We start from the raw sequence: 12,226 nt of genomic DNA on the forward strand, positions 1-12,226 counted from the left end.
ATCAAAACGGCAAACTTTTTTCCAAATTAACTCCATAATATCGATTGAAACATGGTAAACGTTGTTTAGAATCAATCCTCAAGGTGTTTTTCACATATCTCTTCGATGATATATCGTTTGTGGAAGTCTGCTCTCTCCTCTGAATCACATGGAGGAATGCTTGCAGCTGGAGATTACGCACCAATTTCGACAAAGGACACCGGGCGGACACCTACAAACACGTCACAATGCTGCAGACACCTTGGGGAAAGGGCAGAAAGTGTAGGCTCGTTCAGGGCACATTCACAGCCATATAAGGAGACAATGGAAAACAGCGCCTCAATTTTTGCTCATTTCCTGTTTGAAGTTTCATCTTGGTTTCGCCTGTAGCATCAGTTCTGTGGCACTCACAGATAATATCTTTGCAGTTTTGGAAACGTGTTTTCTTTCCAAAGCTGTCAATTATATGCATAGTCGAGCATCTTTTGACAAAATATCTTGTTTAAAATGGGAACGTTTTTTCATCCAAAAATGAAATACTGCCCCTAGTGTTCCAAGAGGTTAAACACTGTTTCCCATGCTTGTTCAATGAACCGTAAACAATTAATGAACATGCACCTTTGGAACAGTCATTAAGACTGTCACTAACAGCTTACAGATGGTAGGCAATTAAGGTCACAGTTATGAAAACTTAGGACAATAAAGAGGTCGTTCTACTGACTGAAAATTACCAAAAGAAATATGCCCAGGTCCCTGCTCATCTGCATGAATGTGCCTTAGGTATACTGCAAGGAGGCATGAGGACTGCAGATGTGGCCAGGGCAAGAAATTGCAATGTCCGTACTGTGAGACGCCTAAGACAGCACAACAAGGAGACAGGACGGACAGCTGATCGTCCTCACAGTGGCAGACCACGTGTAGCACCTGCACAGGGATCGGTACATCAGAACATCATACCTGCGGGACAGGTACAGGATAGCAACAACAACTGCCCGAGTTACACCAGGAATGCACAATCCCGCCATCAGTGCTCAGACTGTCCGCAATAGGCTGAGAGAGGCTGGACATCACCAGCAACAACATCGCCTATGGGCACAAACCCAACGTAGCTGGACCAGCCAGGACTGGCAAAAAGTGCTCTTCGCTGACGAGTTGCGGTTTTGTCTCAGCAGGGGGGATGGTCGGATTCGCGTTTATCGTCAATGGAATGAGCGTCACAGCATCATCGGACTGAGCTGGTTGTCATTGCAGGCAATCTTTACAGGGAAGACATCCCTGGGCTAGGGTCATTCCCACCCCAAAGATGTCCGGGAAATTGCAGGTGCCTTGGTGGAAGAGTGGGCTAACATCTCACAGCAAGAAGTGCCAAATCTGGTACAGTCCATGAGGAGAAGATGCACTGTAGTACTTAACGCCCCCCCCCCCCCCCCTTTGTTCAGGGACATATTTTTAAATTTCTGTTAGTCACATGTCTGCGAAACTTGTTCAGTTTGTTTCAGTTGTTCAATATTGTTATGTTCATACAAATATTTGCACATGTTAAGTTTGCTGAAAATAAACGCAGTTGACAGTGAGAGGATGTTTATTACCTCTCAGGTCCTTGGTTAAGAATAGAATGGACACTTACTTGCATTCTGATCTAGGCTCGCAAAAAGGTTTACTTAAAGTCTATCGGCCTCAAGGCACTGTGTCGCAATGCTGACGTGCTACTACAGCCTGAAGTTCGATCACAGGCGCACAATTGGCCCAGTGCCATCCGTGGAGGGGAGGGTTTGGCTGGAGGGCGTTCCTTGGCTTATTATCGCGTATCTAGTGACTCCTTGTGGCAGGGGTGGGCGAACCGGGCGCCTGCAAACTGACTGGTCGTCAGTCTAACGGTTTCCTCCGACACATTGATATGGCTGACTTCCGGGTTAGTGAGCAGTGTGTTAAGAAGCAGCTCCACTTGGCGGGTCATGTTTCGGAGGACGCAAGTCTCGACCTTCGCCTCTCCCGATCTCGTTGGGGAGTTGCAGAAATGAGACAAGGTTATAACTACCAATTGGGGAGAAGAAAATATAAGATGGTGCATAAAAAGGTTGAAATGTTTTATTTGAGGAAAATGGATATAGGCTGATTCTTATTTATTTTATTTGACCTTTATTTAACCAGGCAAGTGAGTTAAGAACACATTCTTATTTTCAATGACGGCCTGGGAACAGTGGTTTAACTGCCTGTTCAGGGGCAGAACGACAGATTTGTACCATGCCAGCTCGGGGGTTTGAACTCACAACCTTCCGGTTACTAGTCCAACGCTCTAACCACTAGGCTACGCTGCCGGATGGGGTATCACCTTGAGTGATGTTTTATGTAGGTAGAATTAAAATGCCTCTGCGAATCCCCATTTCATAATTGATGTCTTGTGATTTGGTTTACAACAGTTTTTTGAGACTACAAAGAAATAAATAAGGCACGGGAATTAAATGTTTTGATGAGAATGAATAGGGTTCTACGAGGTATAGCTAAGTATCCATTACACTGAGAGAATCTGTCTGGTAATTAGGGCATAACTCAAGGAAGTCCCTAAATGTAGTTAGCAAATAGCGAGGTAGCCTAGCTACGTGTCATTTCCCGCAAGCTGTTTTCTTGGCCGTAGTGGGAAACAAGCAATTTAAAAGATGCAAGTTCATACTATAAATAAAATGTTCTGCAGGAAATAGATACAATTAAAAATGTTCCCCAACAAACAGTTTTTTGACTCTGTCATTTGTATAATAGCTGAGAGAGGACAGAGAAGAAGAGTGGTAGTGTTGCTGATTATTCATAGACAATGTCCATTGTGGTTTCTGCCTGCATTATCGCACCACTTACATCCCAATTTGGATCCTTTTCAATAGTCTGGAGAACATTTGAGGCACTAATTTGACTTGTGTGGAAAGGAAAATCTCTCCACAAATCGTATGGGAAAGTTTGAGTCCCATGCATCTTGTCTGGATTTTTGCCAGAACGATTAGGTGAAGGGATACTCTACAATGATATGCACTGCTCAAAAAAATAAAGTGAACACTTAAACAACACAATGTAATTCCAAGTCAATCACACTTCTGTGAAATCAAACTCCACTTAGGAAGCAACACTGATTGAAAATAAATGTCACATGCTCTTGTGCAAATGGAATAGACAACAGGTGGAAATTATAGGCAATTAGCAAGACACCCCCAATAAAGGAGTGGTTCTGCAGGTGATAACCACAGACCACTTCTCAGTTCCTATGCTTCCTGGCTGATGTTTTGATCACTTTTGAATGCTGGCGGTGCTTTCACTCTAGTGGTAGCAGGAGACGGAGTCTACAACCCACACTACTCAGGTAGTGCAGCTCATCCAGGATGGCACATCAATGCGAGCTGTGGCAAGAAGGTTTGCTGTGTCTGTCAGGGTAGTGTCCAAAGCATGGAGGCGCTACCAGGGGACAGGCCAGTACATCAGGAGACGTGGAGGAGGCCGCAGGACAACCACCCAGCAGCAGGACCGCTACCTCCACCTTTGTGCAAGGAGGAGCAGGAGGAGCACTGCCAGAGCCCTGCAAAATGACCTCCAGCAGGCCACAAATGTGCATGTGTCTGCTCAAACGGTCAGAAACAGACTCCATGAGGGTGGTATGAGGGCCTGACGTCCACAGGTGGGGGTTGTGCTTACAGCCCAACACCGTGCAGGACGTTTGGCATTTGCCAGAGAACACCAAGATTGGCAAATTCGCCACTGGCGCCCTGTGCTCTTCACAGATGAAAGCAGGTTCACACTGAGCACATGTGACAGATGTGACAGTCTGGAGACGCCGTGGAGAACGTTCTGCTGCCTGCAACATCCTCCAGCATGACCGGTTTGGCAGTGGGTCAGTCGTGGTGTGGGGTGGCATTTCTTTGGGGGGCCGCACAGCCCTCCATGTGCTCGCCAGAGGTAGCCTGACTGCCATTAGGTACCGAGATGAGATCCTCAGACCCCTTGTGAGACCACATGCTGGTGCGGTTGGCCCTGGGTTCCTCCTAATGCAAGACAATGCTAGACCTCATGTGGCTGGAGTGTGTCAGCAGTTCCTACAAGAGGAAGGCATTGATGCTATGGACTGGCCTGCCCGTTCCTCACACCTGAATCTAATTGAGCACATCTGGGACATCATGTCTCGCTCCATCCACCAGACTGTCCAGGAGTTGGCGGATGCTTTAGTCCAGGTCTGGGAGGAGATCCCTCAGGAGACCATCCGCCACCTCATCAGGAGCATGCCCAGGCGTTGTAGGGTGGTCATACAGGCACGTGGAGGCCTTTAATTTTCAGTGTGACTCCAAATCCAGACCTCCATGGGTTGATACATTTGATTTCCATTGATAATTTTTGTGTGATTTTGTTGTCAGCACATTCAACGATGTAAAGAAAAAAGTATTTAATAAGAATATTTCATTCATTCAGATCTAGGATGTGTTATTTTAGTGTTCCCTTCATTGTTTTGAGCAGTGTATCATATGTCCTTTACTATGTTGTATTCATCTGTTCATCTGGTCCACAGGTGTGGCAGTGTGGAGGTTCTCTGGAGATCCACCCCTGCTCTCACGTGGGACACGTCTTCCCAAAGAAAGCACCCTATGCCAGGCCCAAGTTCCTCCAGAACACGGTCCGTGCTGCAGAGGTGTGGATGGACACCTATAAACAGCATTTCTACAACAGAAACCCCCCGGCCAGAAGGGTAAAGTACTGTAGTACACTTTACAATAAAATGCTATCTTAACTTATTGTAAAGTGATTAACTAACTTACTGTAATGTAATAAAGCAATAAACAAACTTGATGTATTGTAATAAAGCGACAAAGTAACTTATTGTAAAGTGCATAATTCCAGCAGGTGTTAAGAAGTAGGTCATGCTCTAGTTAAAGGTGTGATGGTTAGGCTATACCCAGGAAGGAACACCTTAGACTTGGATATATATTGTAAAGGATTAACTTGGTTGGAGGTGTTGCTTCACCAGCGGTGTTGATGAGGTGCTGTCTGGGTGTGAGAGGAATCATCTGTGTGTGTGTCTTTTTCTTTTGTGTTAGCTGACATCAAGGTTTCATGTTTCTTGGCTTCACCACTGAAATCAATTCCATTATTAATGCCAGGGATCTTTGATCATACAAAACATTACCTTACCAAAGGGAGATGGCGACTGGGTGCCAGTTGGAGCTGGCAGGTTTGAATTCACTTGGGTGTCATTTACATATAGGCCTTTATCAATTTGGTTTGTTTTGTTTGAAGAGAAATGTGGTCACAGTGGTTTTGGTTTAAACCACCAAAGTAGTTTTTGTCCAATCGGAAGCAAATTGGCCAAAACAGGGCGGGAGTACAATCTACCTGAATCTGTCCAATAACAAATGCATGGTTTATTGTTTCTGTTGCAAAATGTTTTGCATAGTCCAACTTTAGTGTCACAATCTGACGTGTTTGAATTCCCAACCTTTGGTTTGTTCAAGGTGGGGAGTCCCACTGCTCCCATTAGTACAACAGGTATCACTCGCCACCTTGGCAAACGTTACCTCCTTAAACAATCTCAACAACACCCTATCATATGTGAAATCCTTTTCTTAAGAACACAACAGCAATTCCCCAACCAGGATTCAAACATATTCAAGATAACGGCCCAGGATGTAGCTACATACACTACATAGCCAAAAGTATGTGGTCACCCCTTCAAATGAGTGGATTCGGCTATTTCAGCCACACCCATTGCTGACAGGTGTGTAACATCAGGCACACAGCCATGCAATCTCCACAGATTAATTGGCAGTAGAATTGCTCGTACTGAAGAGCACAGTGACATTCAACATGACATGTGATTGGATGCAACCTTTCCAACAAGTTAGTTCTTCAAATTTCTGCCCTGCTAGAGCTATACCGGTCAACTGAATGTGCTGTAATTGTGAAGTGGAAACATCTAGGAGCAACAACGGCTCAGCCGCGAAGTGGTAGGCCACACAAGCTCACAGAACGGACCGCCAAGCGCGTTGCAATACTCACTACCGAGTTCCAAACGGCCCCTGGAAGCAACGTCAGCACAATAACTGTTCGTCATGAAATGGGTTTCCATGGCCGAGCAGCCGCACACAAGCAGTGCCAAGCGTCGGCTGGAGTGGTGTAAAGACCATGTAGTGTATGTGTACATGATATGGTGTGTCATATCAAACCACTCCTAGGATTGTCAACTTTGACCTGAACTGCATTTAGCATTGCAGGGAGATTTAGCCTATTATTCTGCTGTAGCTTTAGAGTTGTGTGTGGAAATTGGCGCTAGCTAAATAAGTGTGTTATTTTTCCACAGGAGACCTATGGGGACATCTCAGAGAGGGTGGTCATTCGAGAGCGACTGAAGTGTAACAGCTTTGACTGGTACCTGAACAACGTCTACCCTGACCTGCATGTACCAGAGGACCGGGATGGTTGGCACGGGGCGGTGAGTCTCTGTTCGTCTGTGTCTCTCTCTGTCACTTTCTGTTAGTTTGTCTCTGTCTCCATGTCATAATCAAGTACATTTTTCCCTAAACACCAGAGCACCACTTGAAAAAATGTAGACAGGCAGCATAATCCAGCACTTTGTTCTTTCAAATGTATATAGGTGGCCTCAATAACAGTGTCTAGGTGTGGACTCAAGGTGTTGACTTCACCCCAGGCAATTGTTTCAGTCAATCAATCAAATGTATTTTATAAAGACCTTTTTACATCAGTAGTTATCACAAAGTGCTTTACAGAAACCCAGCCTCAACCCTCAAAGAGAAAGCAATGCAGAGATATGGATGGCAGATCTCATGATGCTAATACAGATCATTCTCATCACAGTTGCTTAGCTCTGGGATGCATTCAGAGTGCCTGGACTACAACACTCCGGAACACAATCCCACAGGGGCGCACGTCTCCCTCTTCAGCTGCCATGGGCAGGGCGGCAACCAGGTGATATAATATTTCACGTCTGTTTATTTTGTCTCTCCACCCTCCCTGACCCACGTCTGTCTCCCTGATGGACAGACGGAGTGGTTTTTCTGAATATCAACAATATCCGGTGACCACGGGAGAATATCCACCTCATCTAGAATCTAGCTTCAAAGCGAGATACGAAGACATCTTAAACTTTGTTTTAGTATTGCCAGACAGTGTCCTAGATAATATTTTAATCCTAAATCTACAGATATCTTAAACACTCAACTAAGATGTATAACTTTTCTAGCCAAGTTAGTTAATAGCCAAGAAGACTTGCTGGGCTGTATGGGTGTATATTTTATGTCCAGTCATAAACGGGGTAGTGAGGCATTCAGGCAGAGGCCTCATCTCCACCAGCTATATCTCTCTGATTACTCATTGATGCATTGCATCAGGTGTACACCGCTTCTAAAAGCAACATGTGTGTTTCCACAACCTGCTCTGAAACAAGAAACGGGAACCTCTACCTTCTCTTTAGAGGTCCCCCCTAGTTCCATTTAAAAGATACATGAGGCCACACGAGGGAGAACTATTGATTTGAATAGAAATCACAGTTACCCCGTCTGAAAGATACATAGGATGTGGGGAGAATGAAGCGAATGATCGGACCATTGATTTATGGGTCGTGGTCAAAAGTAGTGCACTATATAGGGAATAGGGTGCCATTTGGGACGCAACCTCAGTGTTTATATCTGGGTGATTGAAATGGTTGGGAGCCTTCTTATTAGCATGATGAACCCCACTGACTGTTAAGTACACACAAATCTGGCTCAATGGAGATCCATCCAGCAGCCATTTCTCAGAGGGAGAGATAAATGAAAGAGGGGGAGAAAAAGAGAGAGGGGAGATGCAGGGGGGGGGTGCACATAAATGTTTGGTCAACAGACATTCATTTGACCTAAATCCAATCCTAAATCTCTGAAAGGGAAGAGATTATTTTGGTGAAATCTCAGATAGCTGTGGAACGCTAATGTTCAGAGCTGCTGATTTGATAAGCAGAAGCACAGCGAGGAAACATTGATCCATTCCCCAGGATAACAGTGATTACTATAATTCAGAAAGCATGCATGTAAATGCCTCTCTCTCTCTCCTTCCCCCCCAGTACTTTGAGTATACGAGCCATAAGGAGATCCGCTATAACTCGGTGACGGAGCTGTGTGCCGAGGTCCCCGAGGGACAGATTTACATTGGGATGACACACTGCCCCCACGACAGAACCCCTACACCCCCCACCATCATCTGGGAGTTCAGAGAGGTGAGTGATGCAGACGCAAGCATAAAGATTCATGTTAACAGAGGAATGCTCGTACACACACACTCACTCATTCACCGAAAAACAAAGCATTTATAGTATTGAGTATGAACAACTGGGCTGATCGAATTTGAAAAGACATGACAGTTGTAAAGCGATTTTGGGTCCTTGAAAACCGCTATATAAGTCCCATGTATTATTAGTGGTCTTCATACTACATTTAGTTTTCAGTTTGCTCTAATGCCTTATACCTGGATCATTGGCAGGGTGTGCATAAGGCTAGGAGACGCTAAGCTTCCCCTAAAGTAAATTGAATTAAATTGCCAAAATGATATACTGTAATTAGCCTACTCCAGTCTATACAGAAATAAATACAATCATTCAAAATAGGCTACTGCAACAGAAAGCATGGTTTGGCCATAGAGGATCATTAGCTTAAAAAAATAAATAATAACCTGTGGATTGTTTTAAATCGCATTGCCTGCAGTCGGAAAGGCCTGCAATTTGGGCAGCACGCAGGGCATATACCAAATAGATCATTGTTTAGTTGCGACCCAGTGAAAAGTAGAGGCCCAGCCAAGCATATTGCAATGTTCAAAAATACAATTGCGAGAAAACAGTTTGGAAAGCAAGTGGCTATTGCTGTAAAGAGACAACAATAGAAAATACTCTAATCTGTCTTTTCGTTCTCAACTTAATTGATTGAACGTCATAGCCTATCTTATCTGCACTAGCGGAGAGCATCGGCCATATTACTGGTGAGTGTGCATATATGTTCACTCTTTATCATTGGGTCAGTGCCACATTTAGTTTTTGGACGATCATTTCATATTGTATTTGTCTCCCCTTTTTTGGCCTATTATATGGATCAGACAATGTCGTTTTTGTATTGATCTGTTTGTCTGTATCAGCAGAGTTGGCCACCCGGTCATTTTGATCATTTTTATACCAGAGACTCTGGGTTCGCGCCCAGGCTCTGTCGCAGCCGGCCGCGACCGGGAGGTCCGTGGGGCGATGCACAATTGGCCTAGCGTCTTCCGGGATACGGAGGGCTTGGCCGGTAGGGATATCCTTGTCTCATCGCGCACCAGCGACTCCTGTGGCGGGCCGGGCACAGTGTGCGCTAACCAAGGTAGCCAGGTGCACAGTGTTTCCTCCGACACATTGGTGCGGGTTGAAGGCACGCTGTGTTAAGAAGCAGTGCGGCGTGGTTGGGTTGTGTATCGGAGGACGCATGGCTTTCGACCTACGTCTCTCCCGAGCCCGTATGGGAGTTGTAGTGATGAGACAAGATAGTAACTACTAACAATTGGATACTATGAAATTGGGGAGAAAAGGGTGTTTAAAAAAAGAAGAAAAAAACAGATTCTGCAAATATCTTCAGTCATATAAAGGGTCGTAAATTATAAAAGGACATCTTTTTTTGTGAACAATGATTGAATTCTATTATTAGCCTATATTATGACTATCCAATGTAATCATCACGTTAGGAATAGTAGGCTCCTCCCATATGTCTGAAAATACGATGATGCATGGAATGGTTTATTATAAAAATGCATTTTTATCATGACAATGAGCTTGAAACTCACACACCGCCTATGACCTGATGCCTCTTACCACTTCAGGACGGGACGCTCTACCACCCTCACTCAGGCATGTGTATCACCTCCTACCGCACAGCCGAGGGGCGCACAGACGTCCAGATGAGAATCTGCACGCCCGGGGACAAGCAACAGCGCTGGAAGTTTGAGAATGGTCACCCTAAGTGACCTCTTGGAAAGAGGGAGAGACTCTCTACACACTACTGAATACTTGACAAATGTCCTCATTTAAAGTGCCTTTGCAAACCAAATGGGTGGTAGATGGGCTCCACACCTGAGGTGACAATATTTCTCTCTGTCGGAATTCCTCCTTTACAGTTTACCTCCTCTCACTGTGAGGGCTGAAAAACAATAACAAAAGCTTGAACGTGTGGTGTCAGTTCTAAAAGACTGGTTTGAAAGAGGAACAAGGTCATGGGAATTCAGTGGGATAAGCATAGATGCTAACAAATACTCTTGCATTGAACAATGTTTTTTAAATCCTATTTTTGTTGTTTTTTTACAGGTAAACCACACAACAAGTCATCTAAGGGTGTTTCTGGGGTTTGAAATGAAAAAGTAAAATGTTTACTAAACAAATATGATTCATTTAGGGGTCTAAAGGATTAGTCGTTCCTGGGTGTTGTTAATCTGGGGTTTGTTACTCAAATATAACACTGAGATAGCTTAATAAGTCCAAACGCTTGGTGTCATATGAGACTTACACAAGATGGGGCTTGTATAGTGAGTGAATGAAGTGGACTCTGACACTTGTAGGCTACATGCGTTCTACTCATCAGCTTCTGACTCTGTTTGAAGACTGTTCAAGGTAGGATCAGATTGGGCTGTTCAAACAACACTTGAAACACTTAAGCGTGCGCTATGCACAATTTCACCATTGCCTGAGGTTGGCGGGACATTTGACATGGTTGTTTGGTAGTATTCACTGTGCTGTGCAAAAACATTCTTTACACAGGCTGATTTACTGTGTCTACATTGTGCCTAACAAAACCGAACAGTTGTATTTTCTGAGGAGTTTTTTAACGTGTTTTAATCTAAAATCTACTGTGCCTAACAAACGCAAAAACATGTTCATTTCACTTTCATAGTAGCAATATTCTCATATGGGTGTTTGTCTGCAGCAATATTGTCTGCTCTCTTGCGTAGCCTCACCATTTCAGCTAGCACATGGCATTGCTTACTGTAGCGTTCATCAATTGTTGATCTCTCAAGGGCTTGATTCTCTTAAATGCCCAGTGCAGTCAAAATTAGTTTTTTCCTGTGTTTTGTATCATATTGTACAACTGCCGATGAAACGAACACTGTAAAAGCTAGAAAATGTGATCAGTGTTGGTTCCTGATAGTTGCTGATTAATAATAAATCTACACAGGACTTTCTAAACAGCAGGTCTTGCATGGATGGAGTTTTTTGACTGCCTGGTGACATCACCAGGTGGTAAATTAGTTAATAGATCAATAACAAAGAGTTCCAAACCTCTTGGCCAATAACAGCTATTTTTCCCTTCCCCAGACTTACATCAATGCAGCCTTTGTATCAGTACTTGAAACTTCAACAGCACCAGCACTCTGCTCAATCCACTAAACCTAAACTTTTCCTAAAATAACTTTTCTGGTTCACTTGATTGGGATTCTACAACCAATGGAGATGAATAATCGTGTGTGTTGCCATTGAAGTGCTTATTGAAATCAGCTATACTGCTGAAGACTGCTCTTCCTAATGCAGTCTTTTTTTGTGGTGCTTTGCACTAGGGCCCTTTTTAAATCAAATATTTGTACTGAATGGTTGATCTTTCAAAGCTTTTATATGATTCTATGAATTCTTTTTTAGTTCCTTTGTAAATGATACTTTTTGGTATAAAGGGACCTGAATGGGATGGGGCTTATTTTAACTACTGTACTGATTTAATAAGCATAAGAGACGGTGGGGATTGTTTGTACCGGTGAAGCATGAAAGAGTTTAAATAAAGTTGGGAGTTTTGGAAGATTGCTGTAGATCAATTAATGCTTTTTTATCTCACTGACCAATGACTATTAAAATCAAGAATCCAAAGGTGTTGATTTTGTGTTTCTTCTTGCTTCGCACAGACACACGACTCCATTGAAGATTGACAAGCAAGTAAGAAATATTAACTTCACTGTTTTCTTCACTATAGGTATTTCCAAATATACTGCTTTAGCACCATCTGGTGGCCATGGAAGGAACCAACCCGAATGTCAAATGGTGAAATTGACGCTGTTTGTTGTTCAATAAATATTGGTATGTCATTTTTTTAACCTTTACAGTAAGTAATAAAACAATCACGTTTTAAACATTCTTGAGTTCATTACATGACATGGTTACACCAACGGCTTCAGTGTTCACTACTCCAGTCAATTACTCTATTACTGTTTGTGAAATTGGCTGCGTTTACACAGG

The 12,226-nt window shown here is 43.7% G+C and overlaps 1 protein-coding gene across 1 annotated transcript in view; it reads left to right on the plus strand.

Annotated features, from left to right (window-relative positions):
- LOC124043262 (polypeptide N-acetylgalactosaminyltransferase 4-like) overlaps positions 1-11,866 on the plus strand; it is a 49,826-nt gene extending 37,960 nt beyond the window's left edge. Inside the window, 5 exon segments of the mRNA XM_046361647.1 lie at positions 4,520-4,696; positions 6,305-6,436; positions 6,820-6,930; positions 8,060-8,212; positions 9,835-11,866. Of these exon segments, the coding sequence (XP_046217603.1) occupies positions 4,520-4,696; positions 6,305-6,436; positions 6,820-6,930; positions 8,060-8,212; positions 9,835-9,978 (717 nt within the window). The 3' untranslated portion in view covers positions 9,979-11,866.
- Positions 11,867-12,226: the final 360 nt, after the last annotated feature.

The sequence above is a fragment of the Oncorhynchus gorbuscha genome, linkage group LG09 (assembly GCF_021184085.1).
Source record: "Oncorhynchus gorbuscha isolate QuinsamMale2020 ecotype Even-year linkage group LG09, OgorEven_v1.0, whole genome shotgun sequence".
Lineage (NCBI taxonomy): Eukaryota > Metazoa > Chordata > Actinopteri > Salmoniformes > Salmonidae > Oncorhynchus > Oncorhynchus gorbuscha.